The sequence below is a fragment of the Gasterosteus aculeatus genome, chromosome 15, assembly GCF_964276395.1.
Source record: "Gasterosteus aculeatus chromosome 15, fGasAcu3.hap1.1, whole genome shotgun sequence".
Classification (NCBI taxonomy): domain Eukaryota; kingdom Metazoa; phylum Chordata; class Actinopteri; order Perciformes; family Gasterosteidae; genus Gasterosteus; species Gasterosteus aculeatus.
Window position 1 is genome coordinate 11,153,310 of NC_135703.1, and position 24,849 is coordinate 11,178,158.

Genomic DNA, 24,849 nt, shown 5'->3' on the forward strand with positions numbered 1-24,849 from the left:
AACGTATGGGAAGTAGAAAAAAAAAAACTAAGTGTGGCATTGGTAGCATTTCATTAGGAAGTGAGCCAACACCTGGTTTGGAGTCCATGATTTATTTTACAAGAGGAAAGGCACAGTGTCCGGATGACATTGATTACGGGGAGTTCACCTGAAAGTGGTCACTAATGTACACAGCAGAAACCTGGACTAAATACACTGCATACAACTTTAGAAACCCTACACGTGTACAACATGTTTGCATTTCCACTAACACGGTAATCTACCCTTTGAGATTCAACCTTATTCTCAAAGTGACCAATATGGCCACAACTGACATGACCTTCAATGTGTGTCTCCACCTCATGAACTGTAAAATGTTTGCATACCAGTTGTACAGAGAAATGTGCTGTTTTTTTTTAACAAAGTTTATAGTTCAAAACACATCAGAGCTGGAAGGGACACCTGGGGACCCAAGTTGTCATTACTCTGCAGTTCATTTGTCTGAAAAAGACCCCACTGCGGGTGTAGGTGGTGGTGTGTTTCACAGCGGAATGTTGGCGTGTTTCTTCCAGGGATTCAGCTGCTTCTTGCTTGCCAGCACCTCCAGGTCTCTGCAGATCCTCTTGCGGGTGGTCGAAGGCTCGATGATGTCATCCACAAACCCTGAAACACACAAGTTGGCCTGTCAGAAAAAGAGGCGCGGTGCGCATCACTTTTGTTTTTTAATGCCACGAAGGAGGCGGCCACCTCTGAGAGCAGCCGGGAAAGGGTTGGCGAACTTCTCCACGTATTCGGCCTCTGCTTCCGCCTGGTTCTCCTTCCCTCTGAAAATGATCTGCACGGCCCCCTGAGAGAAAGACAAGAGACGGGCCGCGCGTTAGCGTTAGCAATCACTCAAAGCGCGTCGCCCTCGCGTAAACCCGCCGCTCCGTTTTAAGACAGTCCTTCCTATTAAGAGAGACGCAGAGAGAACTAGTGTGCCGTTACCTTGGCGCCCATGACCGCGACCTCGGCGGTGGGCCAGGCGTAGTTCACATCTCCTCTCAAGTGTTTGGAGCTCATCACGTCATAGGCTCCTCCGTAGGCCTGTGACACACGCACACAGAGACAGAGACATCAAGACTGACCGCCAAGCTTAGTACAGCATCTGCACGGTCTTCCAGTCAAGAGATTTGTAATGTATTTTACTGTGTGCCGTCTGCAGGAAGTGCCAGTCATTGGAGAAAGTTTATTTTTCATTGCTCCGGTAAAGAGCTACAGGGGCTTATGATGAGTCTTCCTCATCACACACCTTTCTGGTGATGACGGTTATTTTGGGGACCGTGGCCTCTGCGAAGGCGTAGAGCAGCTTGGCTCCGTGTCTGATGATGCCTCCGTACTCCTGAGCGGTACCTGTGGACGACCATCGCAGCAGTTTTATTAGGTGACGCTGGCTACATCTCAATGAGGGGTCGAGGAAGACCGCTTCTGGCTTGAGTTTATCAAATGTGACACGGCGCGGTTCCTTATTTGCGAGACGGATACCTGGCCGTGTCACCGCTGCGTGCATTTACTACGACTACATGTGTAACTCTCCTCCAGCTTGCAGCAAGCTCTTGAACATGTGTCCTGCACAAGCACGGAGATTCTCAAAGAATACCTGGCAGGAAGCCTGGCACGTCCACAAAGGTGATGATGGGAATATTGAAAGCGTCACAGAAGCGCACAAAGCGGGCTCCCTTCACTGAGGAGTTGATGTCCAAACAACCTGGTGAACAAGACAGAAACACGCCATTTGTTAAGTAAAAAGGACTTTTATTTAGAGGGACATACCGACAGAACGGGTCTATCCCTTCTGATCGCCTCTTACTTTTGGCCCCTCAACCCTTTTACTCACCAGAAGCCACTTTGGGCTGGTTACCCACAATGCCTACGGTGCGTCCGTTCATGCGGGCGAAGCCCACCACGATGTTCTTGGCGTAGTTGGGCATGATCTCGAAGAAGTCGCTCTCATCTACTATCTGAACAGACGCACGGAGAGAGGAAACCATGGTCACTCGCAGGCATTCGACAGCAGGTGGAAGCACGTGTTGCAGCGCGTGGCACTAACGGCTCGAACGATGTCCAACATGTCGTAGGCTTTAGTCGTCTCCAACGGCACGATGGTGTCCAAAGAGTGTACCGGGCGGTCGCTGGCGAAGGGGAGACACGTCAAACACGAGCGTAAGGGACAAAAAGGAGGACAGCTGCCGGCTGGACGGTCACCTGCTGTCGTGGCACTCTCGGATGGGAGCCGGGTCCTGGTTGCTCAGCGGCAGGAAGTTGAAGAACTCCCGCACGTTGAGCAAGGCTTCGACGTCGTCTTCGAAAGCATGGTGCGCCACTCCTGAGAACGAGACACCGGGCGCTTTTTAGACCCCAGAGGCCCGCGAATACAACTTGGGTTGAAATATTCGCAACTGGTGATTCAAAAAAAAAAAAAAAAAGAAGAAGCAGACTAACCGGACACGGTGGTGTGTGTCTTGGCTCCACCGAGCTCCTCTTGAGTCACATCTTCGTTGGTGACCGACTTCACGACATCGGGTCCTGTGATGAACAGGTATGATGTGTCCTACACACACACACACACACACACACAACTACATGATTCATTATGTAGCAACATACTGCTACAACTAGCTTAAAAAGGAGCACAACGCTAAAATACTTGATTGTGGACGGCTGCGTGTTCTCTCTACCTTAACCATGAAGGTAAAATCCGTCAGGGCCGGCGAGTAGACGGCTCCTCCGGCACAGGGACCCATGATGAGGGAGATCTGAGGTACGACTCCTGAAGCCAACACATTCCTCTGGAAAGGGAGAGAGTCTTGTTTTTCCATCTATAACCCGTTGCAAGCGTCATTGTGTGATTTGAGTCAACGAGTAGTGAGACACAAAACGAGTGACCACACCAGGAATATATCTGCATATCCAGCCAGAGACTCCACTCCCTCCTGGATGCGAGCTCCTCCGGAATCGTTCAACCCGATGACGGGGGCTCCGACCGTCATGGCCTGGTCCATAATCTGAGCGCAGGACATTTAAATGTTGTTCATGCACACTCTGATATTTCACAGGGAGTTGTTCTCTGAAGCAAATTCCCCCCCCGTCGTTGCCGTTACCTTACAAATCTTCTGTGCATGAGCTCCGGACAGACTTCCTCCGAACACCGTGAAGTCCTGAGGGAAAACCGAAAGTGTGGGAAGAATATTAAAGTTTGTCACATTTGTTATTAAATTGAACACTGTTGTGCTTCAATAAATGATCCCTTGAGTAGAAGTAAAGGTCACACACCTGACTGAACACATAAACCAGCCTCCCATTGATCCGGCCCCGGCCGGTCACCACGCTGTCTCCCGGGAACTATGACAGAAAGAGACATAAGACATTACGACGTTCCACATCTCGAGGTGTATCTTGAGTTTTCAGGCGGGCGAAGCGAGACGTCGGCGAGGGCCGGCACCTTGTTCCCGTCCTGCTCCATGCCGAAGTCGGAGCAGCGATGCTCCACGAACATGTCCGACTCCACGAAGGACTCGGGGTCCAGCAGCAGCTCCACTCGCTCCCTGGCCGTCAACTTGCCCTGCAGCACACAGCGTGCAGGTTACAACAAACACCAGGACCCTGTACAGAAGGGGCTTGACACTGCCGCTTTTCATTCAGAGGCCTGTATGGAATGGGATCTTACCACTCTGATTGGTCAAATACAATTATCAGCTGAATTGTTTTTTATAAATAATCATAATAATATGTTCTATACATAAACAGTTCCTTGTACATGCGAGTAAAACGGAGCGCCATCTTTAGGACTATTACATTGACGGACGCCATCGATTGATCGCGATCAATTGGTATTATTATTATCATCATTGTCTGTCCTCACGTAGCACAGATAGGACACCGCAGAGCAGCTAATGCAACAGTTAACCAAAGCAAGGGAAGAAGGTTTATTTTTAAAGGTCATGTATGTGTTTGAGGAGGGAAGGAACTCGAGCGACGAGCAGTGACTTTGAGCCGTTTAACGCGTCAACAACTCGCTCCTGTGCGGTTCTGACACTTCGACTCGCGAGGCGCAAACACGCTTTCTCGACGTTAGACGTCGGCCAGAACGAACAGCACACACTCATTACCTTTTTGTGTTGTGCGTCTATTCTGTTCTGACCTCCCCCGCACAGCGCCATCTTCCGTTTCTCGTCAATCCGCTGCTTAACGCTCAGGGCCCCGGCGGAGCTCCAGCGGCGGGCCCCCGGCTGGTTCGTCGGCTGCAGCGCGGCATATTTCACGGGCGCCAGACTCCTGAAAGACGTCCTTAACCCGCTCAACAGCCCGCCGCTTCTGCGGGCCACAGTGAAGGCCGCCATCTTTGCCTGACATGTGTGTGTGTGTGTGAGTGAGTGAGATCTCGGGGGGCGGGACTACGCTCTACGCCGTCAGGGATTGGTGGAGAGCAGGCGGCAGCAGCAAGGGGGCGTCGGTGGTGGGACGAACTGTTTCAGCCAATAAGAATCTTTGAACACTCGCCCGCTCCCGCTACATCCGCCGTAGACGTTCAAATCAGAGATTAAAAATAAATACCTGCAATTGTAAATCATATTTTGATATTGACATTTACAACACTTCGAGCCATTACAAACTCTCACACTCAACTATTTACGAGGTGACGTTGGGAGACATTGGACCCTTTGGGTAAGTCACCATTAGATGCTAATATGTTACATCCTCGATCAAATTCGTTCTACATTGAGTCCTTAATTGAAACTCTGTTTTTCAGAGGGAGACGCAGTTTGTTGTTTTGCAATTCACAAAGCAAAGCAAACAATCTTCACTTAATGTGTTTCTAAGTGAGATGCAATTACAAATGGATCTCAGTAAAGAACCTGGTCGTGCGAAAACGTGCAACATATTTTTCACCATTAAACATTAACGATTTTCCACCGGCCGCCTTTGAAAACCAATTAGTATATTTCTGAAAATGTCACACTTTTCATTTAAGAGAAGCAACTCTATATTTTGTGAAGGGTTTCTGTTATTCTTTTGCAGAACAGACCGTTGATATTTGTTCTCACCTGGTATTATATTTTAATATTGACTCAAACCTCTGTATTTATTATCAACTAAACTTCTGATCTTGAACTTTAACCTTTTTGTTTAGTGAGAAAGTCTGATGGAGATCTGCATGTCATGATGCTCAACCTTACTTCATTAACGATACATACAACAGGAATACAGTCATTGAAGAGAGAGTAAGGACAAAGAGACAAAGCAAACATCGAGAGACGGCTATGCAAATAAATAGGAATTGCAGATTTTTAAGTTAAGATAGCAAAACCGAATTTATAATTAAAAAACAACCACTAGCTTGACATTGGTTGTCGCTAGAAAGTGGGAAAAATAATACAAAGACGCTCAGCCACTGCGGTGAATCGTTACTATACAAAACCTGTGTAGTAACATTTCAAACAGCCTCGGTCCCCTCAACCCGGTGCACTACCGTCTGAGACCGCAGGAATTCTGGGTTCTGCAAATATCACTCGTGACAGTGGCCTATCGTCAGTGGTGGAAGCAGACGTCGAGCCCCAGTCGATCCACCAATAAAAACTCATGGTTCATTCAGCGGCGTAAGCGCCGCCCACTACGTGCAAACTCGGATCGCAACATTTTTTCTTCCAAGAACAGAGATTTTTTTTTTTTTTTAGATCAAATCTTTTTTTTGAGAGCAAAAGTTTATTTTTTTGAGAGCAAAAGTTTTTGTTTAGCAGCGAAAAATTCTAGTTTAACAAGCAAAAACTAACAAATATTTTTTTCTCAGTTCATATTCATTTTGTTGTTTTTTCAGTACATAATATTTTTACTCACATATTTTCTTTTTTTGCAATGCAATAAATTTGCAATTGCATTTTGTTTGCATAATAAAGACAATCTACATTCATAGAAGATCACTGCGGTTACCAGGGTAACGGGGAGAACTCTCGCGCGATGATCATGGCTGTCGAGAGGGGTTGATGCGAGGAAAAGTGGAAAATCGAATGATTGCTACATTTGCAAAGCGGCTAGCTAGCTATGTTTCGGTCGCTGCTCGCCAAGTATTATAGTACAACGTATCAGAATCGTAGGATTTCGATTCATAGCTTGCATTTCCCACAGACACGTGAGGCATAAAGCGGACATAGGGGTTAATGATTCGGTTTAATTTCCTCTAGCTAATTTCGCTTGCTATGCTAACGCGAACTGGTTAGCTTTGTTTACATCAAGTGCGCGCTTGGGATATGATAGCTTACTGCTAACCAAACAAATGTGTGATCTTAGGAGCAGCGTTTCGTTTCGTTAGGCATCGACCAGGAGACCGTGATAGATAGTAAACGGTCTCTATGGCTAACATTGAGAATCTCTCGTTTAATTGGTGTGGCTGATGTCGTAAGCTAATGCTAGCTGCATAATGCTAACCCTTTGATTATGGACGGTGTGGTCATTTGATTCACTGTTAGCCGGTAGACGTCGTTGGGGAGAATGTGAGTAATTCTAACCAAGGGTCTCATTGGTCCTAATTAACAGGAACCTCAACTGTGATCTGAAAGATCTGGTTCGTGAATAGTAACCACCACGAACCGGTGAAGCTAACATTAGCTCACGTTAGCCTCCCGCAGAGCTAGCTAACGTTGAGCGCGTTTATTGAGAACCGCTTGAGCATATTCGTTGTCTGTTTCTGTTTTATAAAATATTCATGTGCCTGCACTGACGCACCGGAGTGGCCGATTGTTGCACCACCAGGCCACCTTATATTTCCCTCTGTTCACCCCGAGACGTGGCTATCTTTGGCCTCCGTTGCAGTGACTGGCTGGATTTTCCTTCCCCGAGTCTGCGGAGGACATTGCTATGAACCCCGTAAATGCAACCGCTCTGTACGTGTCCGCCAGCCGGGCCGTGCTGCAGTGTGACCCGCGGCAGCCTCACACCTTCGCAGAGATGTACAAGCTACTGCCCTTCTTCCGACAGTCCATTGCATGCCTCGTCTGTGGTAAGCATTCTATTACTATATCACACTTTATATATGTATATATATATATATGACAGTATAATGGCAATGCACATCCCGGGTCGCGGAAAACGTTGTTTTTGTCTAACCAGGCGGCACTGTGATCTTTTTTTTGCTAAATACTTTTAATTTTGCTCAAATGAATGAGTGTTCACCTCACTATTCATATTGACGGAGGTGTGTGTGTGTCTGTGTCTGCGCGTGCGTGCGTGCGTGCGTTCGCATTAGTCGACAGGATTCGTCGTGCTCTCGATGGTCTCCTTAGCAACCGAGGCTGAGCCCCAGTCATCTCCTCCTGGGAGACAGATGACTACTCCGTTGTTGTGTCTGCTGCAGAGCCATGTGTTTCCTATTCATGCTCTATTTACTCCCTTCGCTTTGCTAGTTTAACATAAATCCCATCGCAGCTTGCAGGGGGAAATAGGCAATGGTGATTGACAGAATGACAAAAAGTGACTGGCCTTTGATTATTACATAACGGTGTTTTTGTTATGGTAATTGGTGCATTCATTCAATATTTAATACAAACTATAAATTTGGTGGTGTAAGCAGAACAAATAATTCATGTGAGCATTGTGAGTTTATTTCACTAAAAACGGAACACCGACATTTAAGATGTATAGGTAAAATATAGATAAGATATATTTAAATCCCAGATTAGTCACGTATTGTTATCAAACTCAGTGATTTCCTTGATCTGCTTGGAATGCATGAGTCGGTACTGAAACAATTTAGGTTAACAATGGCTTATTCAATTGGTAAGCGTAAGGACTGACGGCTCACTCTTGTTTTTGTCTCAGGCAAACTGCTCCAGGATCCCATCTCCCCATCACATGCAGAGTGTCAGCATTACGTCTGCTTGGGCTGTAAAGGCCAGAAGATGCAGATAAGGCCGCCATGTAGCCGCTGTAAGGATTTTTCCTGCTTCCAGGAGAACCAACGACTCTCTTTGCTCGTGCAATGCTACAGGAAGCTCTGTCTCTACGTAACCCATTCGCCGCTGCTGCAATCGATCAGCAGCCACGTGGGGGGTTCCCCAGAGGTTATGGCGCTGCTAGAGGAGGTGCTAATGTCACATGAAGATGAAATGGAGACAGAAGACCCAAGCGTAGCACAAGAAAATGTGAATCCATCGGCCCCGAAGTCCCTCACCCCGACAGAGGCGCCACCTGCTCCCGCAGAGCTGTCAGCTGTACCCCAGAGCTCCTCCTCGGACCCTCCTCGTCCCAACGGACCACAGGAATGCAACGGGGAAGCGCTGGAGGACCTCGATCCTTCTTCTCCGGAGCTGGAAGTATGCGAGCTGGTAGAGGAGCAGCCACAGGTCGACCTGTCTGTGTCCAGTACTGGCTGCGGTGGTCTGGAAGTGAGTCTGACCACTGGACCTTTAACCCCAACTCCAGGCACTGTGTGCTCACTCAGGGATGGGGAATCTGGAAGCAGGGAGCTGGAAGAGGGGGAGGTGTTGCTTCTCAGTGTGGAGGAGGTGTTACAGACTTTGGATCCCCTTCAACCTGGTCGCGATTCTCCTTATACGCAGCCGGAACGCATGCACACTCACGCACACATAGCCGCGGACCGAGCACACGCTCCCATGTACATACAGCTAGACGGAGCTCACACCTACACACATATCCAAACAGACAGGACTAACACGGTGGGGAACCACGGTGCTCACATCCACGCGTCTTCTTTGGATCCCCCTCCAACCTCCAAGCCCCCGCCAGTCCGCCTTAAACGGAAACGTTCCCGTTCAGAGAGCGATAGGGAAAAGGTAAAACCCCTGCCTATCGCCTCCATCCTACAGGGCCCTTCCTCACATTCACACACTCCAAACCCTTCCCAGACACTGTACATGCAACCGCCTACACCCTCCTTAACTGTACCAGCACACACATATTCGTCCCTTCCTAACGGGGTGCCCCCGAAGCTCAGTCGGCCTGCGGCCAACCACAATAAAGGCGGCAGGAAGCATGTTGACGCGGCCCTTAAGAAGCCCCATGCGAAGGCACGCAGCAGCGGAGGCCCCAAGACCAAGGACGGAAGTAAGGACCAGCGGTTGATGGCGGGCTGCATCGTGCCACCGGCTCCTGTTCGGCCCCCATACAAGAAGCCTGCGGAGAAGAAGGGCTGCAAGTGTGGCAGGGCCACCCAGAATCCATCTGTACTGACATGCAGGGGCCAACGCTGTCCCTGCTATTCAAACCGAAAGGTATTTTTAAAAATACATTTTCATTGGATTTCACTAACTGCAAGCTACATTTGTCTATTTCATCAGAACTGCACTAGCACTATTGTGTGATTGGTTCAAGAGCATAGCTAATGGGAATTCAAATTAGTAGCCCATAGTTTGTTATTTTGCTGAAAAAAAGTTATTTGGATTTCTTGATGGCCACGATCGGGAAACAAAAACTAGCACCTGTGTTTTATGAGATGTAAAAATACGGTTTAATCATTTCAATGAACTAATGAACTTGGTCTTCACCCTCAGGCGTGCTTGGATTGTATCTGTCGAGGTTGCCAGAACTCCTACATGGCCAACGGGGAGAAGAAGCTGGAGGCCTTCGCCGTGCCAGAGAAAGCCTTGGAGCAGACGCGGCTCACCCTCGGCATCAACCTCACCAGCATCCGCAACCCGGCAACCACCAGCATCCGCACTAACACCCTCCTCAACGTCGCCACGGCGACTGGGAGCCCCGTGTCTGCAAGCTTTCTGTCCCCCAGCCCCCCGCGAGAGCCCAGCTACGAGGACAGCCTGGAGCTGCTGATTGGATGAGAGGCTGGGACTCCAAAAAAACAGACCGCTCCATGCTCATTGAATGTGACGGCTGATTATTGTATCTGTCAGACAACCTGTACCTCCCCATGACCAGAGGGGAGGCCACGAGGCAGCTATGGGTCTGTCCTGTTCTGTAACCCGCTCTCCTTCTGTGTTGGAAAATGCTGACTAGTCAGACTAGCATGGGTGTGCCAAAGCCTCCTGTTTTGTGCCTGTGTGTGTGTTGTTACCTGTCTGTAGTTAAACACTTATACTCGGTTCCAAGGCTGTTCTGTATTCCACAGGTGCTTTTTTTGTTTATAGTCCACAGACATACTGTTAGAGGCAATAGGAACCAGACCAGATTTTGTGTTTGTTGGTGTGTGCGCACCATCTTAGATTTCAGTGTGCGCATATGCGATTTTTTTTTATTTTTTGTTGGTTCGTAATGATAAAAAAAACAGCATCATGATATCTCGTCACGGGACACAGCATTTTCCGTGTTCGAGTATTACTCCATGTGTATTCAAGAAATGCATAATTGGTATCAGGACGGCCCTTACTAACCCTTAAGCCTGTATGTGTTCACACCTTAATTGTGAATGAATCTTGTGACTAATCTATGGAGAAGTTATGTCCCACACAAGACTCTATGCCTTTTCTATCTCATTAACTCACTCAATCAGAGTACTGTCGGGCTGGTAACGAATTTGTCTTAATGAACTTGGACTGATGCAGGCGTTGTACAGGCAGCAAGATAATGTCGAAGCACTTGGCTGGCTCCACAGTTTCTGTGCATGCGTGCGTGTGGGTGTGTTTGAGTGCGTGTAAATGGGCCCGCTGAGCTTTGCTGAAATTCAGCGGGGAGTTGGATGTTGGGTTGCAAGCACTTCTTGAAATCACAACTAAAACCATTCTTGGTTACCATAGCAATAGGAGCACCAACAAGGAGCCTCCCAGCTCTCGTGCGCACACACACACACACACAGTTGTTTACAGTATTGCCATGTATACGGACTATAACAACTGTCTTCTAAAATATCACACCTTTATGGGATTGTTCATGACTTGAGTGTTTAGATAAACCGAAGCCATAGATTGTCATTGACGAGACAAAATATCTTCTGTGTGTGCATTTTCCCCACCGAGTTGTAGTGTCCCGGATGATTAGAGACTGAGAGACTATTTTTGATACCAGGTGTTTGAGATTTGGTACCACTGTCTTTTTGTTGTTTTATTTGAAGCACCTTGAAGCCCTCCTATAACTTGAGAGGCTGCGTATTGTCCCTGTTTGTGTTTACTGTAACTACAACATGTTTGTCAGTCCAGTCGTGGTGACCAAAAAGAGACTGAAGGAGAGATTGGGAGGACTCAGGCCGACCAAACACACACCGTGGTTCTCAGCTCATAGACCAGGAAGTAGCCGGGGGGATTACAGTGTGATCAGCAGCAAATATGATCCATCTTCCTGTGTGTGTATGTTGTTTTGTTTTTGGGCATTACTTGAACCCTAGTTAGTTTTGAGTATTGTTTTTTTTCCCTTATGTACAAAACTCTTGTTTGAGGAGTGACTCTTATTGCTGAAACATTCACTGCCATAATATGGAAATGTATTACAACATGGATTAAATGATAGTTTTTTACTTTTTCAGTTTTGCGTCTTTGTGTGTAGGACATGTTTAACTCTCCACATTAACCAATCACATTGAAAAAGTAGATTTATTAATCTGAATAATTATAAAATATTTATCCCACTTTGAAGGTATCCATTGGATATAGCAGTGTAAACGCGTCAGTCCATTCGCACTCTTTGAAGCCACAGGACAACACGAGCTACGTCACCACATAGTTCCAAGAAGAAATTCAAAAGTAGCCAGAGGGCAGCCTCACTTATACCACTGAACATTCAGCATCTTGTGGAATTTTGAAATAAATGAATTGTCACACGTCCGACAACATTTCACGTTGAAGACAACGCAATCGGTTAGAAGTCCTTAACACAAGAGAGTACAGCATTTGATCTGCATCTACAGTCCACGATGCAGAACGTGTCCTCGACCAAAAGCAGAGTCATCTGAATGCATCGCGTAATCCTATTAAACAGAATGTAAATCCTGCGTCAGCTGGCGTAAATACACAGTGAATGGCTCTTCTTCCTTGCCATTTTGTGGATGAGTCATTTCATCACATCCTTACAGTCCCTGAAAAAGAAGTCTCCCTCGCCAATCCCGTTCCAAACAGCCGCTCGGATGACCGAGCAGACGTTTTCAGTCACTTCTGTATCGAGCCATCCTAGTCCAGGACATTTTTTACCCGGCAGGGTTTTCTCCCTTTAGCCCACAAGGAAGGCCCCAAAGTAGCTCGCCCTGCCGTCCATCTCCATGGCGCTGACGTTGCTGACGGTGACGAAGAGGCGGTCCGCCGGCTGCAGGAAGGCGGTACCGGCCTGATGCAGGGAGAAGAGGCCGGGCTCCGGACCCCGAGGCCAGCAGGCGCTCCGGGAGGATTTCATCAGCAGGATGGGCACCGTGTAGGAACTCATCTGTGGGTCATGACCACAAAAACAACATCAGAACGTTCCTAAACATATTATCACATTAACTCTGTACTCACTGTACTGGCAGAGAGAGGAGTCACACCGGCTACATCTTTCTGGCGCAGTCAAGGTCACTCCGACATTTATGTTGTCCAAACTGATATCTTATACTCAAATATAAACTATTTTCTAGGCATATTTTGTGGTACGTTTGTCCTTCAGTTGGCACAGAAGTGGTAGTAGATGCACACAGCCGAACCTTCTTGTAGATGTACTGGACAAGCTGGGCTTCTTCTTCCCCCCCCTCCGCCTCCCCCGAGGAGGGCAGTCTGAAGTAGGTCTGGCCGTAGATGTAGTAGAGGCCTGCTCGGGGCACCAGCAGTTCTCCTCCCCGCAGCTCCATGTTCTCCAGGAAGGACAGACCTCTGTGGCCCTCCCACTCCCGGATTCGCTCCCCCAGGTAGCCCCTGCTGCTGCGCGGGACTGCAACAGCAAGGACACACACCCAGAGTCACAACTGTACAATATATAAATCATTTCCCAGCTATTAAGGCCATTCACGATGATGCAGTATCATATCACTGACATTCAAAGAAAAGAAGAAAAAAAACATAGAAAGTTGACCAGTCTTTTCTTATTGTCTACAAATGCCATTAAAATAACAAAACCAACAATGTGTTGGACGGTCTTTTAATTTATTTGACATTTTGAACCAATTTCAGACTAGTTTTTGCTAAAAAGAAATTTGTTTTACCGTCCAGGTCCTTTGATCAAGTGCAATTAATACACATTTGGTTCTCCAATCAGAATTCACGTGAACATCGTACGTAGGAAAGACTGCAAAAATAAACCACTATGCCATTTTTATTATAATGAAGAAACTTGTCAGTTCACTGTCAAAACGTGTAGAGCTGAAAAGAGACTGACTGTTGGGTCCCCAAGTAGTTGTACTAAAACACCAATGCTCGCTAATTGTATTTGGGACGGGCCAATACTATTCTGAAGATACCGCACCCGCAACATCCGGACCCAGCGATAATTGAGACCTTGGACAGTAACCACGGGGCATTGTGGAAGGCACAGGCAGCTGCACATCTGCAGGTCCTGACAAACAAAAAGACGTTGCTGAATCTGGGAGAAGCCTTGAATCACATTCCTAACCTCTGGCCTGTGAAAGTTTTTGGCGAAGCAACACAGTCTTCTCAGGCTGAGGAGGACACACAAAAACCCAGTCCTCTGCTGTCCAGGACTCCGGCAGGTGCACGCACTGGATGTTACCACCACCCCCCCCACCTAGATTAAAGGATCATTACCGTCCGCAGTCGGAGGCTCAGTGGACGAGACGACGCCGGTCACATGGGCGGCAACTTTAGGAAGAGGGACCCCTCGGACCCCGGACGTCCGGGAAGGCTCCGCTCCTGTCATTTCATCTGTGAAACCACCGGCAGATAAGCAACACAAATGGGGGATTTTTGCTGTAAAAAGCCGGAGGGTTACCAGATTAGAAGTAACTGATAATCAGTGGAGGCATTGTTCTTACTTCTCATAGCAGTAGATATCTCCTTCTGGAATCTGTCAGCCATCGTCTGAAAGAAAAACAAGAATCAGAAAGAAAAAGAAAGCAGGGAAAAAGAGTGAATGGAGGTCAGTGTATCTTGACCTCTTCCATTTGAATGCATTTTTCGGTATCTTTAGATCATAAACATTCAGCAGAGGTCTTGTCAGCCCCATTACTCATGCAGTCCTCCCTCCGTTCTAACAAATACGTCATCTGTTGACCTGTAATAACAATGTTCCCTTTTGGGTGAGTCATGTCAGATTTTATTTATAAAGCGCCAAATCACAGCAGACACTTCTCATAAAGAGCAGCTGGAAAGGTATCTGAGGGGAGGGAACCTCGAGGAGAACTGGGCTCCGAGCAGGTCGTCACGTGCTTCAATCAGATCGGTCAACGCTATTTAGAAGAGATCACCGTACACGTGATTTAGACAGGAATTTAATATGTAGTGTGGACTTTCCTATGCAGAATGGCCACTGGTGTCTTGAAAAGGAACAGAGTGAAAGGATTGAAGAGGGATCTACTGTCAGCATGGGATATAATATCAATAAGTAGGTATTTCATTGGTGTATAATCATCAGAAAATGTGTTTTTGCCTCGCTTGAAGTTATAGATGCCACCAAATTATACACACACACCGCACCTTTAATTATGACAAAATAAATTTGCACATACAATATTGCAATCAGGGATCACAAATCAAAACAAAACAAATGAGACCAAAAAATGTATGAAATCAAAAAAACCTTTTCCAGGTGGTGGTGGAGCTGCTGCGTAACTTGCCAGCAGGGATCGCCCTTCTTTTCCTCCAATGAATTTTCAACGTCAGAGCGCAGATTTGCGTTTATTAGACAGGACACGCTGCTGCGGGAGAAAGTCTCCTGCATCTGTCAACACATTAAGTAGGCAAGACACACATTTCAAAATCTGCCATTATTTTTACATATTCATTATTTCCTGGATTAAATCCAGAAATAGTTTTTCTACTATTTACATTTGGGACGTCAAAACAGCATATGCAAACATTAAGCAACCAATTCAATTGTTAATTGATTTATTGTTTGCATAGTATCACACCTGCAGTAAAGTTTTTGTGCATCTGTACAAAGATCAATGTGATGGCGGCCAAATCCTTCTAGTGTAAACGCACATTTCCAATGCATATTAATAAAGTCGCTTAGTTATTAAGCAGAATGCACAGCAGTGATACAGGTGGATGCCAATTGGTGCACGCAATTAACTCAAAGTGGTCAAAGGTGTGCGTGCTGGTTGAGGTGGGCGTTTTGCTGTGACTGAGCCAATCAGAGCTCAGCACCGGAGCAGCCACCTTCTCGTAGTGTCAGAGCTGGAATATGTTGCCTTTAGGTGTCACAAAAACAAAAAAAACGAATCCCTGCCGTTGTTTTAAGTTATGTGCTCTCCAAAATGTCTCCTCTCCAGCAGATTATTTGACAACGAACACTTCATGACAATTTCCGATTAAACTGAACAAGACTACAACGAGCCTGCCAACGTCACTGAACGTCACACAGCGACAGCCTAGTTCATAATTTCAACTTTTTACTCGTACTGCTGTGTATCCGTCTAACCTCACATCAGCATACAGCTGTGCAGTTACTAAGGTTAACTTGTCACCATTGCAACTTTGCCCATTATCCCCTTTCTCCTCTAAAACAGCCGTCCACCGTAATGCTTCAACCCGTTAACTCGTGCTTTACCGTGCTCAGGACCCGGTTGAAGTACACGAAGCTGACGGCCACCGCGATGGTCTGCAGCAGGATCGCTGCGAGCAAGACGAGCCCCAGACTCTGGAGGGACAGAGAAACGGCCATTTCATTTCACAGCGCGGCGCCCAAAAGAAAGTTCCGAGGAGCGAGAGACGCTTCCAGCGGGGAGGACAAGTCGGATCAAGCTCCGCTGCAGCCCTGCTCCGCACGGGTGGGAGGGGGGGGGAGGGAGGATGAATGAACAGCCTCGAGACGTCGCCGCTGTTACAGTGAAGTGAGCCGCGAGCGCACTGTTGCAAGTGCAACTCCGTGAGGCTTTCAGGTGCCGTCGGAAATGCGGACACCTTTTGAGTTCGGTGCTAATTTCTAACCTGAACGAATTTTTGATAGTATTGATATAGTTAAAGTATGTTACTTAGAGGTTTAAAAAGTATCTTGTATCGTGACAAAATATAGATTTATATATACATGTTAATGTTTGTTCAATAGTTGAGGTTTAAAGTTCATTCTAAGTACTCTTTGAAATAACAAGTCTCTAATAATTGATCAAATCTGAATAATACATGTGACTGATGTTGGAGTAGAGAATAAGGCGATTTGTGTTCTTTTTCTGATGGCGTGTAGGATCCTGCAGGCCCAGTTGTGTGCAGCAGATGCTCGTTAAACGAGACACTATTGAACAACGTTTACTCTTCTCTGCTTGAAAGTTTCTTCATTCCACTTCAATCCCAACATCTTTTCCAATTTGTAACGAGGCTCATTAATACTATATTGGATTACTTTCCGCCGAAAAGGACATCAATGCAGTGCTAATTCTTTTTACGACTTCAAGACTGCTGAGCCACTGAAGACCACTGAAGACTGGCTTTAACCGTCTCTGTTGACTGAGGCGTTTCGCTGCGAGCCGGGAAGCTCTGGAAGCAATCAGTGCTAAGAATGTTTGTGTTTTTATGAAGATACTTGGCGTGTTGTGGCTGGTTCCTTTAACGTTTTTATTCCTAACAATTTTGCCCTTATGAGTGGCTGCTCCTAAAAAAAACGAACCAATGGCATGTTGTCATTTGGCCTCCAGCACTCGAGTGTAGAAAGCACATAATCAGCATCTGAACAGTGAGAAGAGAAAAAAAAAAGGCATTTTTTTCCCCCCCTCTCTTTCCTGCAATTGTGTAGCGAGCTCAGTGAATGCCATTCGATTACAGCGCCAGATGACCTGCCATTGTGTATTCCTATGTGCAGGCCCAAGTAGCACTTGTCCCAGGGGAGTCATTCAATCTGCAGAGCTTAACCTTCAGTGATTCACGCGGGTTCCTTTACTTTCATTCCTCCACCTCTCACCCCCGCCCCATTGTCCGTGTGGGGGAAGCGAGAGTGGAGCCGGAGGAATTCTGGGCTCCTGGATGTGCACCGCCCCCGCCGACAATCAAACGGACCTGCGTTGGAGCACGCGTGACACCTTCACACCTCCACACATGCCGGCGTAGCATGGATCCAGGAAGGTGGAGCTCCACCAGACTGCACAGGAAATGGAGGGTGGGGGCGTGTAAAGCGAGGACAACGGTGATGGAGAAGGATTCAATATCTTAGTTTGTTTCCTCTACTGATTTGAAAAACTTGAAGAGACGCGATAAGAGGTTCCTGTGTCGCCTTGGGTGCGTCAATTCCCAGGCTTGTCAGAGCGAAGTAGCGGAGATGAGTGTTACCTGAAGACCGCCTGGCCCCCGGGCGGGGAAGACGACACCCTGAGAGACATGCCTGTCTGCCGTCACATGGCCAAACAGACAAAGAGAGACACAGAGGCACACATGTACACTCCGTGAAAACTGTGGCAAACATTTTTTTTTTTTTATCACGTCATTGTTATTTCTTCCTCTTGGATCCGATCTGCCTTTGACCTCAGTCACCTCAGCTGTTCCTGACAGGCTTCAGTCCAGATAATCTCAATGAGATGAGATTACCAAAAAGTAACGCTGCATTCTTTCCCGTGAATCCCTCCGGGGGTTCAAATCAATCACTGCAATGACAACTACACCAACGCTAATTATAAAACGTAAACGCATTGCATAGCAATTGCTGCCCTGGAAAAAAAAAAGCTGGAAAAATTGTTGGTCGTCACCAACATCCTCAAAAGCCGCCGTCTCTCTGTGAGGAATCAGCAAGACGTTGAACTCTGTGACTCCAGTGAAACCAGTTTCCAAACCCTAAATCAGAAATCGGTTACAAAAACAATTGGAAACAGGAAAGCATGAAGTAAGTAGCTGCGTCTCTGGAAAAGAAAGCAGTTTCCCCCTGAAGAAAAAAAAAGCTTGAGTAAGACCCAGAAGACATATTTAGGCTTACGGTGTAATGGATTTAAAGGACAGAACACACACACACACACACACACACCATCCACCCTCCTCTGTTCTCCACTCCCTTTCCCTCCCCTGAGGATTCTCCTCCCCACGTTCCTCTCGGTAAAGTCATGGAATCTCCCTAAATTCCACATTTAGCACTACAGCTGCTCATTGTCTCGTTTGTAAAACACAGACCAACGTGCCAAAAAAATGCCACAGCGGCACAATGCACGCACACCATTGCCTCAGTGGAAGGCCGTGTCCCCGGTAGGACGTGAACGTGGCCCACATGCAGCCGTTCCACATGATCGAATGAATGAAGACAGCTGAACAAACCAGCAATTCAATAAATAGAGCAAGTAAATACAGTAGTTAAAAGGCTGTGTAGAGAAAGTACTCGATGAGTTTGAAAGTGGCAACAAAGCTACAACACAAAACCAGACAGAATTTTCTTTTTACAACTATACAGCCAATAGAAAATATACAGACAAAAGGCAAAGAGCTTTAGGCGCCTCACTCAGAACCTGTGATTACCGAGTGTGTCGGATTGAGAGCGTGGAAGGTGCATGTTCGTGTCAGTCCAGTAGAGTGGGGTGTTGCACTGATTATACCTCCTGCTGGTTTTAGTGACCCCCAAAATGCACCTAGGTAAATTAGAATCAGCTTTAACTCTGGCACGGGTTTACAAATGAACAAGAAAATATAAAAAACAGAAAAGGAGGACAACAGAAAACAGTATAAAAGAAACAATATGTCTTATCTTGAACATAGAGAGCTGGTAAAAGAACCACCCTTTGCTGTAAAGAAATGTCTGTTTTTTTTAGTGTGTGTGTGTGTGTGTGTTTAGGTCAGACAGGGAGGGAACTTTCCTTTGTTGGCTTTTTACTGATTAGAATCGGCCTGTTTGGAAATAGCAATTAACATAATAGGCTATAGTTGGCACATCATATCAGTGTGATTAATCAATATGCCCTGAAAGAAATGTTATTTGTCTACTTCAACTCCACGTTCAAATTTAATAATAAATTGCATAACGTACCTGAAGGAGAAAATAACAAGCAGATAACAATTTGTAAGAATGACTCTTTTATTCATCAGTTTGTTCAAAAAGCACAACAGCAAGCAGCAGAAACGGGAAGTACTTGTGTCCCGCATGAAATGTTTAAAAGATGTGACAATTGCAATTAGAATTCATTTTGCACCTGCATGTTACTTTAAATCAGTTTAGGGCAAAACATGGACATTATTAGGTACATACAACATCCATTAAATAGAACACAACGTGATTAACACTATAGTGATTATCAAGCATGGCTGTGTACCACAACTGGTTGAACACACAAAAAAGCCCACAAGAAGCGGAGTGAACGTCCTCCTGAAGAATATTTCATTTACACACGTTATCTGTGTCAAGTGGACTTTGTTCTTCCTCACTACAACACGAGTCTACAGGCAGCAAGCAGCGTGGCTGCTGAGCTCAATGCTAATGCTAGCATGCTAACATGCCCTCAATGACAGCAATTGTGCTGCTGCTAAGCAGATACTTTTCACCATGCTCACATTTAATAATTGGCGAAAAGTACTGCAAAGGCTGATATGAGCAGGTGTTTTTCTGAGTAAGAAAATTGCAATTCCGACAAGATATTTCAAAGTTAATGGATGAAAAAGGTAATTACACGTGAATATATAGCCAATGTGATAGTTACAAAAATATTTAACTGAAAATCACAAAATTCAGTTGGGGAGGTCACCCCTGTCATTAGGACTGAAAACACGACAATAAATCCAATGTTGACATTTCAGACCAAACCTTTTCACATATTTTTCCTAAGTGCAACAGACAGTTAACTGCTGGCTTTTATTTTTGTTGGCTTCGTTCTAAAAGTTAAGTATAAAAGCAATTACATGTGAAAAATATTGCTGATGTGTTTGTGGGAATAAAAATCAGTGAACGTACGTGTTTCCGCAGTGGAAGCAGATTAATTATTCATCCATTACACTAGTGCAAAGCTTGTGACATTTTTTAAAGGTATTTTTATAAGCTGGTCACAATGTAAGCCATGTTACGTTTTGCCCCTCTGCACTGCAGGCAGATGTTTCACGGCTAGCAGACCTTCATATGTCACGTGTGTGTGTGTGTGTCTATCTGCAAGAACATGAGGGCCCTGAGCTTTTCTTTTTAAACAAAGATGACATGTAGCCCTTAACAAGTCTCTGTTTGATAAAGCAGTGAAACAAACACAATGCATGCAACCACAAAGACCCTTCCGCCCGCTCGCTCACTCCCACACGCTCCTACAAGTTGTCCTGCAGCCAGTCGAGGTAACCCCTCAGTGCTCTCTTCCCCACATCAAATTCCAGCGGCCAGGTTATGAAGCTCAAGCATCCGTGGAAGCCGTCCTCGTAGTGGTCGCTGGTCACCGAGACGCCCGCGTCCTGTAGGCGCCGTGCGTACATCAGGCCCTCGTCCCTCAGCACGTCGTGCTCGCACGTCAGCACGTACGCTCGGGGGCACTTCGCCAAAACCTCTGGGCCCGCTAACAGAGGCGACGCCCTCACGTCCAGCAGCCCCGGCACCTCCTTCCACGTCCCCTGGAAACCCTTCTTCGGAATCAGAGGCTTGTGGTCCCGCTTGTGTTTCGGGGGCAGGAGGGCGGTCCAGTCTAGACGCGCCCTGAGCTCCGGGGTGATGTTGGAGTTTTCCAAGGCGCTGTGGTTGTTGGCCAGCGCCTGGGACAGGAGGGAGAGGTCAGCGCCGAGGTACTGCAGCCAGAAGTGCACCATGAGCGGCCGGTGGAGGATGGGTATGTTTTGGTTCTGCAGGTAGGAGGGCGTGTTGAAGTCCAGAGCCTGGAGCACCGGGTAGATCAACGCCTGAACGCTGAATTTCGCACTCATGGTCTCATCTGTGGAAATCTGGCGAAATAAAAAATAAGACACGTGAGCCCTTCATCTTCTGATCCCACGGGGAGACTGGTGGGTATTTACCTCTTGAGCAACGGCAGCGGCCAGGTTTCCTCCAGCACTGTCACCTGACACAGCCACGCGCTCGGGGTCGATGGCGTACCTGGCCCGGACCTCCGGGGACAGGAAGTGCTTGGCAGCAGCGAGGCAGTCTAAATACGGCACTGGAAAGTGCACCTCTGGATACAGGCGGTACCTACACAGACATCAGATGAACATTCAGCGCAGAATCAAGACCACTTTGGAGAACGTGACTGTAAGCAGTTGACGCATGAAGATGAATTTGCTTTTCTGCAGAAGAACAAATGAAAAAAACTCGTATGAATCATCTGAGGCTCTGAAGAAAGCTGTCGATAGTGTGTTTTTGTCTCCACGTGCAGATCCACGTAGCAGTAGTTAGTTGGCGCGGGGAAACTTACTCAACAGAGACCACGACAGTGTTGAGCTCGTCGGACAGCATCCGGCCGATCGTATCATACGACCCCCTTTCTGAGGAAGTGAGAGGTGGAGCGTGGAAAAGTTAACATGAAATATTTCGCAATTTTCAGCCCATTTCAAAAGGACAGATTTAAGGTCTTGATGTTCCGTTTTTAGTTGTACTTTTAGAATACAAAATGAAGAGCCGGTTAACAAAGCTTCCAAATGAATACAGGGCTACGAGCAAGCGTTGAATATAGAGAGAAATAATGTCGACACTTATCTGCAAACTGTTTGCTCCTCTAGTGAAAAACACTTATGTGACAAATGCTTCTATATGTTCTCAATTTTTGACCATTTACTTTGCGTTCATTTCAAGACTTAATTCCTTCTATTTGCATTTAAAAACAGCAGCAACGTCCGTACGCACTTCCAGTGCCGAGGGCCCAGCCTCCGCCGTGGATAAACATCAGCCCTCTCCTCAGGTGACCCTCCCCTCCGGCTGGCGGCTCGTACACGCGGACCGGGACGCCGGCGAAAGTGATGTCGCTGACTTTGACCCCGGGCATGACGCCGCCGCCTTGCTCGGGACCCAGCAGCCCCTCCATCATGCCTTCAAAACCCGCCGTGGACCGGCGGATTGAGCCGATGTAATGGTCGATGCCCAGCCAAGCCTTCACGGAGGCCTGCAGACAGAGGAGACATCGGAGACACATTTAGGGCGAAGAGTGGAAGCAAACTTGTGAAACCCTTCGTCTCGCCTAGTCCCCTCTGTCCTTCTGCACTGTATCCTACTGTGTCTCAGGATGTCTGCCCTCCTCCCCACTAACCTCCCAGACTGTCTCAAGAGTCTGGTTCAACCGAGGCCAGCAGACACAGCTGGCCTGACAAGGGGGGGGAGGGGGGGGAGTTTCAGCACCGGTCAGCTACACCAAGTCACGACCTCCACAACGTTCCACAACATCATTGCTGCAATCAATTTCTAAGGCTGAAATGTTGGTTTTTCGGATAGAAGTCTGAATTGAAAAGTTCACCTCAGGTCGGGACCAACAAACATTTCTCTAAAAAACGTCACAGCGCGAGAGGCAGGAAAATACTTTTTTATTACAGTGTAGTGTAAAACAATTTGAGCTTCTTCTTCACACAGTAAATCTTATAAAAGAACACAAATAAAAATGACAACCGGTAAGAGTTTATTTAGTCTTCTCGCAATGGGGTTTCTTCACTTCATATTTCGAAAGGAAAGACAAGTAGAACATTCATGTGCAATCTCTCACCCGGACAGCAACAACCCGTATCACTTCCCTTCACCTGCAGTGCCAAGTTCAAAATAGAGCAAAGGTGAGGGGGAGGACGTGGTTGTCCTTGCACCAACCCACAACCCAACGCCATGGTGGCTACATTGCAACAGATTAGTCCGGTTAAATCTGTGAGAAAACGGCATGGCGGTTTCACAATAAAGCTGTTCACAAAGTTTCTACATTTCAGTCTGCTGTTAGAAAACGGCTTCCAATAAAGAGAAGCACTGTAGACACTCTCATCCGTAACAGAACACAGTGTTAATCATGTCATAGCATGATGTAGATTATTCAAAACATGGCTTAGGTGTGTAGGATCAAAGTCCAACCTTTGTGTCACAGTGTTGTGTCCTTCCCACTATTACATCGGGTATTACTTTGGCATGCAGTACCTGCCACCTGCCCCTTTTCATGTGGAAAACAAGTCCCCTGCACATATTAGCCTCTGCTTGTGCACCTGCACCCTTCCACCTGCAGCACATCCTACCACCACGCACACACCCCCAGTGACTAAAACATCTGCCCTCTCACCAGTTGCATCGTGGCTCGGAATCCTGCATCCATCAGCATGAGCTTCCAGGGCTCCTGGATGGCATCGGGCATCGGGACGTACACGTAGTACGCGAGGGCCACCGCCAGTGACAGCGTGACAGCAGCGGGAAGCAGCCTCATCTCGTGCCTCTCCGACTGGCAGGGGGAGCGGACAGCGATCGCACGGGCTCTGCGGGCTGCACCGGGTCTCTCTGGGGTTGTGGGGGGTGAAGTGGGGGAGGGAGGAGGGGCGGGAGGGAGGCAAATGCGTTCAGACTGCTTCCGCTGGAAGTCTTTAAAATAAAACCTTTATTGACATCTACGCTGAGCATGATGGCAGGAGACTAAATCACTCGATACATTTCGACACGTTCGGATTCAATAACGTTACAGTTACAGTTATATTACAGTTATTATATATAACTTTATATATATATATATATATATATATATATATATATATATATATATATATATATATATATATATATATACAATTTGCTAGATTTGCTAAAATTTGCTACATCCTGCCTATTTATGCTATTCACATATATATGTCTATATATATATATGTATATATATATACATATATATATACACATATATATGTGAATAGCATAAATAGTACTACACATATACTACATGTATACATAATATATATACATGTAGTATATGTAGTGCCCCCCTTTGTTAAGCAGTATCTAGCAAATTGTAGGTATTCTATCAGCCTACGATTACAATTAGAAAAACAATTCACACAAAATGTATTTTGAACTTGACTCAGCATGACTGGCACTTTTATTTTGAAGGCTGAGTGGCAGCAGCGAATGGGCTTTTGGGAAATGATTTTTTTGTGCGTGAAGTCCGCAGGGGTGTTGCAAACGTGTGTTACACGCACGTGACCACAGAGAGGCACAATAGAGCTGCAGAGTGCTGCAGGGACGCCACACGTCCGCGTTTGTCTTCACTTCCAGCGTGTAGCTCAAGGTAAATAAAAGGTAACGAAAAAAGCAATTTGGTTAGGTGATTATACATAATTAAAGCATTTAAAAACAACCACTAAACTGTTTTGAAAATGCGTCTTCAATCAATGCCTCACTGTCTTCTTTAAAGTTGAATGCTTGTATAACTAAATCTCATACGTGTAAGAGTAGTACTTTGAAGTGCAGCAAAGATCGGTAAATGCAGAGTTACTTTAATTGCAGTAAAGAGTAGACTTTTAAAGAGTAAACATTTAAAGTAAGTTGCCATCTAAAAACAACATAAATAGAAAACATCCTGTTAATGCTGTAGAGGCCATTACAGGAGCACGACGCAGGGCTCTGTAACTCTGGTTATTGATTCCTTTTATGTGTATTAATCAATACTGAACTGAAGTTTTACTGGAATGGATTAGTGTGCCAAGTTGTTGGATAGAGATCACACTCATGATCGTTGGCTAATGATCAGACTATTGATCCCTGTACTCCTTTTACATTTCTGTCGATCAATGTTTTCTCTTTTAATTTCCTTAGTTGTTCACAATTTGGCTTTTATTTAAGTACAGAAAATAATCCTAGACACAAGATGAGTTCAATGAAAGATCTGTGATCAAATCAAACCAGCATGTTGCGATTCCGTGGTCAGGTTGACTTGTTATGCATCTTAGACAACGGGGCTCAGTTTCTGCTGTCTCACTCTCTCTCTCCCTCGGTGCT

General features: G+C 46.3%; 4 protein-coding genes across 5 annotated transcripts; 1 reads left to right on the forward strand and 3 right to left on the reverse strand.

The window, feature by feature from the left end:
- Positions 1-76: 76 nt before the first annotated feature.
- Positions 77-5,543, reverse strand: pccb (propionyl-CoA carboxylase subunit beta). Its single transcript, XM_040199471.2, has 15 exons — positions 4,128-5,543; positions 3,461-3,580; positions 3,292-3,360; positions 3,120-3,176; positions 2,910-3,023; positions 2,697-2,807; positions 2,461-2,569; positions 2,224-2,344; positions 2,069-2,150; positions 1,856-1,979; positions 1,619-1,726; positions 1,271-1,371; positions 967-1,065; positions 727-826; positions 77-642 (listed from the first exon to the last, which is right to left on the reverse strand). Exons 1-15 carry the CDS (start codon positions 4,356-4,358, stop codon positions 521-523), a joined length of 1,668 nt encoding a protein of 555 aa, XP_040055405.1. The 5' UTR covers positions 4,359-5,543; the 3' UTR covers positions 77-520.
- Positions 5,544-5,670: 127 nt separating this feature from the next.
- On the forward strand, positions 5,671-11,439 carry msl2a (MSL complex subunit 2a). 2 transcript variants are annotated; one of them, XM_040199468.2, is made up of 4 exons: positions 5,921-6,506; positions 6,826-7,012; positions 7,831-9,242; positions 9,522-11,439. In XM_040199468.2, the coding sequence occupies exons 2-4, from the start codon at positions 6,871-6,873 to the stop codon at positions 9,804-9,806; spliced, it is 1,839 nt and encodes a 612-aa protein (XP_040055402.2). In that variant the 5' UTR covers positions 5,921-6,506; positions 6,826-6,870; the 3' UTR covers positions 9,807-11,439. The 2 variants fall into 2 exon arrangements, with proteins under 2 accessions (XP_077945759.1, XP_040055402.2); XM_078089633.1 differs by having other exon boundaries at positions 5,671-7,012.
- A 49-nt stretch (positions 11,440-11,488) lies between these two features.
- On the reverse strand, positions 11,489-15,918 carry LOC120832843 (tumor necrosis factor ligand superfamily member 10). Its single transcript, XM_040199472.2, has 6 exons — positions 15,601-15,918; positions 14,629-14,769; positions 13,865-13,910; positions 13,638-13,754; positions 12,584-12,807; positions 11,489-12,330 (listed from the first exon to the last, which is right to left on the reverse strand). The coding sequence occupies exons 1-6, from the start codon at positions 15,712-15,714 to the stop codon at positions 12,121-12,123; spliced, it is 852 nt and encodes a 283-aa protein (XP_040055406.2). The 5' UTR covers positions 15,715-15,918; the 3' UTR covers positions 11,489-12,120.
- Positions 15,919-19,011: 3,093 nt separating this feature from the next.
- nceh1a (neutral cholesterol ester hydrolase 1a) lies at positions 19,012-23,400 on the reverse strand. The gene is made up of 5 exons (XM_040200047.2): positions 23,153-23,400; positions 21,754-22,009; positions 21,326-21,395; positions 20,931-21,102; positions 19,012-20,858 (listed from the first exon to the last, which is right to left on the reverse strand). Exons 1-5 carry the CDS (start codon positions 23,291-23,293, stop codon positions 20,238-20,240), a joined length of 1,260 nt encoding a protein of 419 aa, XP_040055981.1. The 5' UTR covers positions 23,294-23,400; the 3' UTR covers positions 19,012-20,237.
- Between the last annotated feature and the right edge of the window lie 1,449 nt (positions 23,401-24,849).

Excerpts from the sequence above, each read along its gene's own strand:
- pccb (XM_040199471.2), bottom strand. The coding sequence starts at position 4,358 with ATGGCGGCCTTCACTGTGGCCCGCAGAAGCGGCGGGCTGTTGAGCGGG. Across the intron at positions 2,345-2,460 it reads GACACACACCACCGTGTCCG|GAGTGGCGCACCATGCTTTC; the intron begins GTTAGTCTGCTT and ends TCTCGTTCTCAG. Across the intron at positions 1,066-1,270 it reads TAACCGTCATCACCAGAAAG|GCCTACGGAGGAGCCTATGA; the intron begins GTGTGTGATGAG and ends CGTGTGTCACAG.
- msl2a (XM_078089633.1), top strand. The coding sequence starts at position 6,871 with ATGAACCCCGTAAATGCAACCGCTCTGTACGTGTCCGCCAGCCGGGCC. Across the intron at positions 7,013-7,830 it reads CATTGCATGCCTCGTCTGTG|GCAAACTGCTCCAGGATCCC; the intron begins GTAAGCATTCTA and ends TTTTTGTCTCAG. Across the intron at positions 9,243-9,521 it reads CCTGCTATTCAAACCGAAAG|GCGTGCTTGGATTGTATCTG; the intron begins GTATTTTTAAAA and ends CTTCACCCTCAG.
- LOC120832843 (XM_040199472.2), bottom strand. The coding sequence starts at position 15,714 with ATGGCCGTTTCTCTGTCCCTCCAGAGTCTGGGGCTCGTCTTGCTCGCA. Across the intron at positions 14,770-15,600 it reads TCAACCGGGTCCTGAGCACG|ATGCAGGAGACTTTCTCCCG; the intron begins GTAAAGCACGAG and ends ATGTGTTGACAG. Across the intron at positions 13,911-14,628 it reads TCCACCACCACCTGGAAAAG|ACGATGGCTGACAGATTCCA; the intron begins GTTTTTTTGATT and ends TTTTTCTTTCAG.
- nceh1a (XM_040200047.2), bottom strand. The coding sequence starts at position 23,293 with ATGAGGCTGCTTCCCGCTGCTGTCACGCTGTCACTGGCGGTGGCCCTC. Across the intron at positions 22,010-23,152 it reads TCCGAGCCACGATGCAACTG|GCCTCCGTGAAGGCTTGGCT; the intron begins GTGAGAGGGCAG and ends CTCTGTCTGCAG. Across the intron at positions 21,103-21,325 it reads ACTGTCGTGGTCTCTGTTGA|GTACCGCCTGTATCCAGAGG; the intron begins GTAAGTTTCCCC and ends ATGTCTGTGTAG.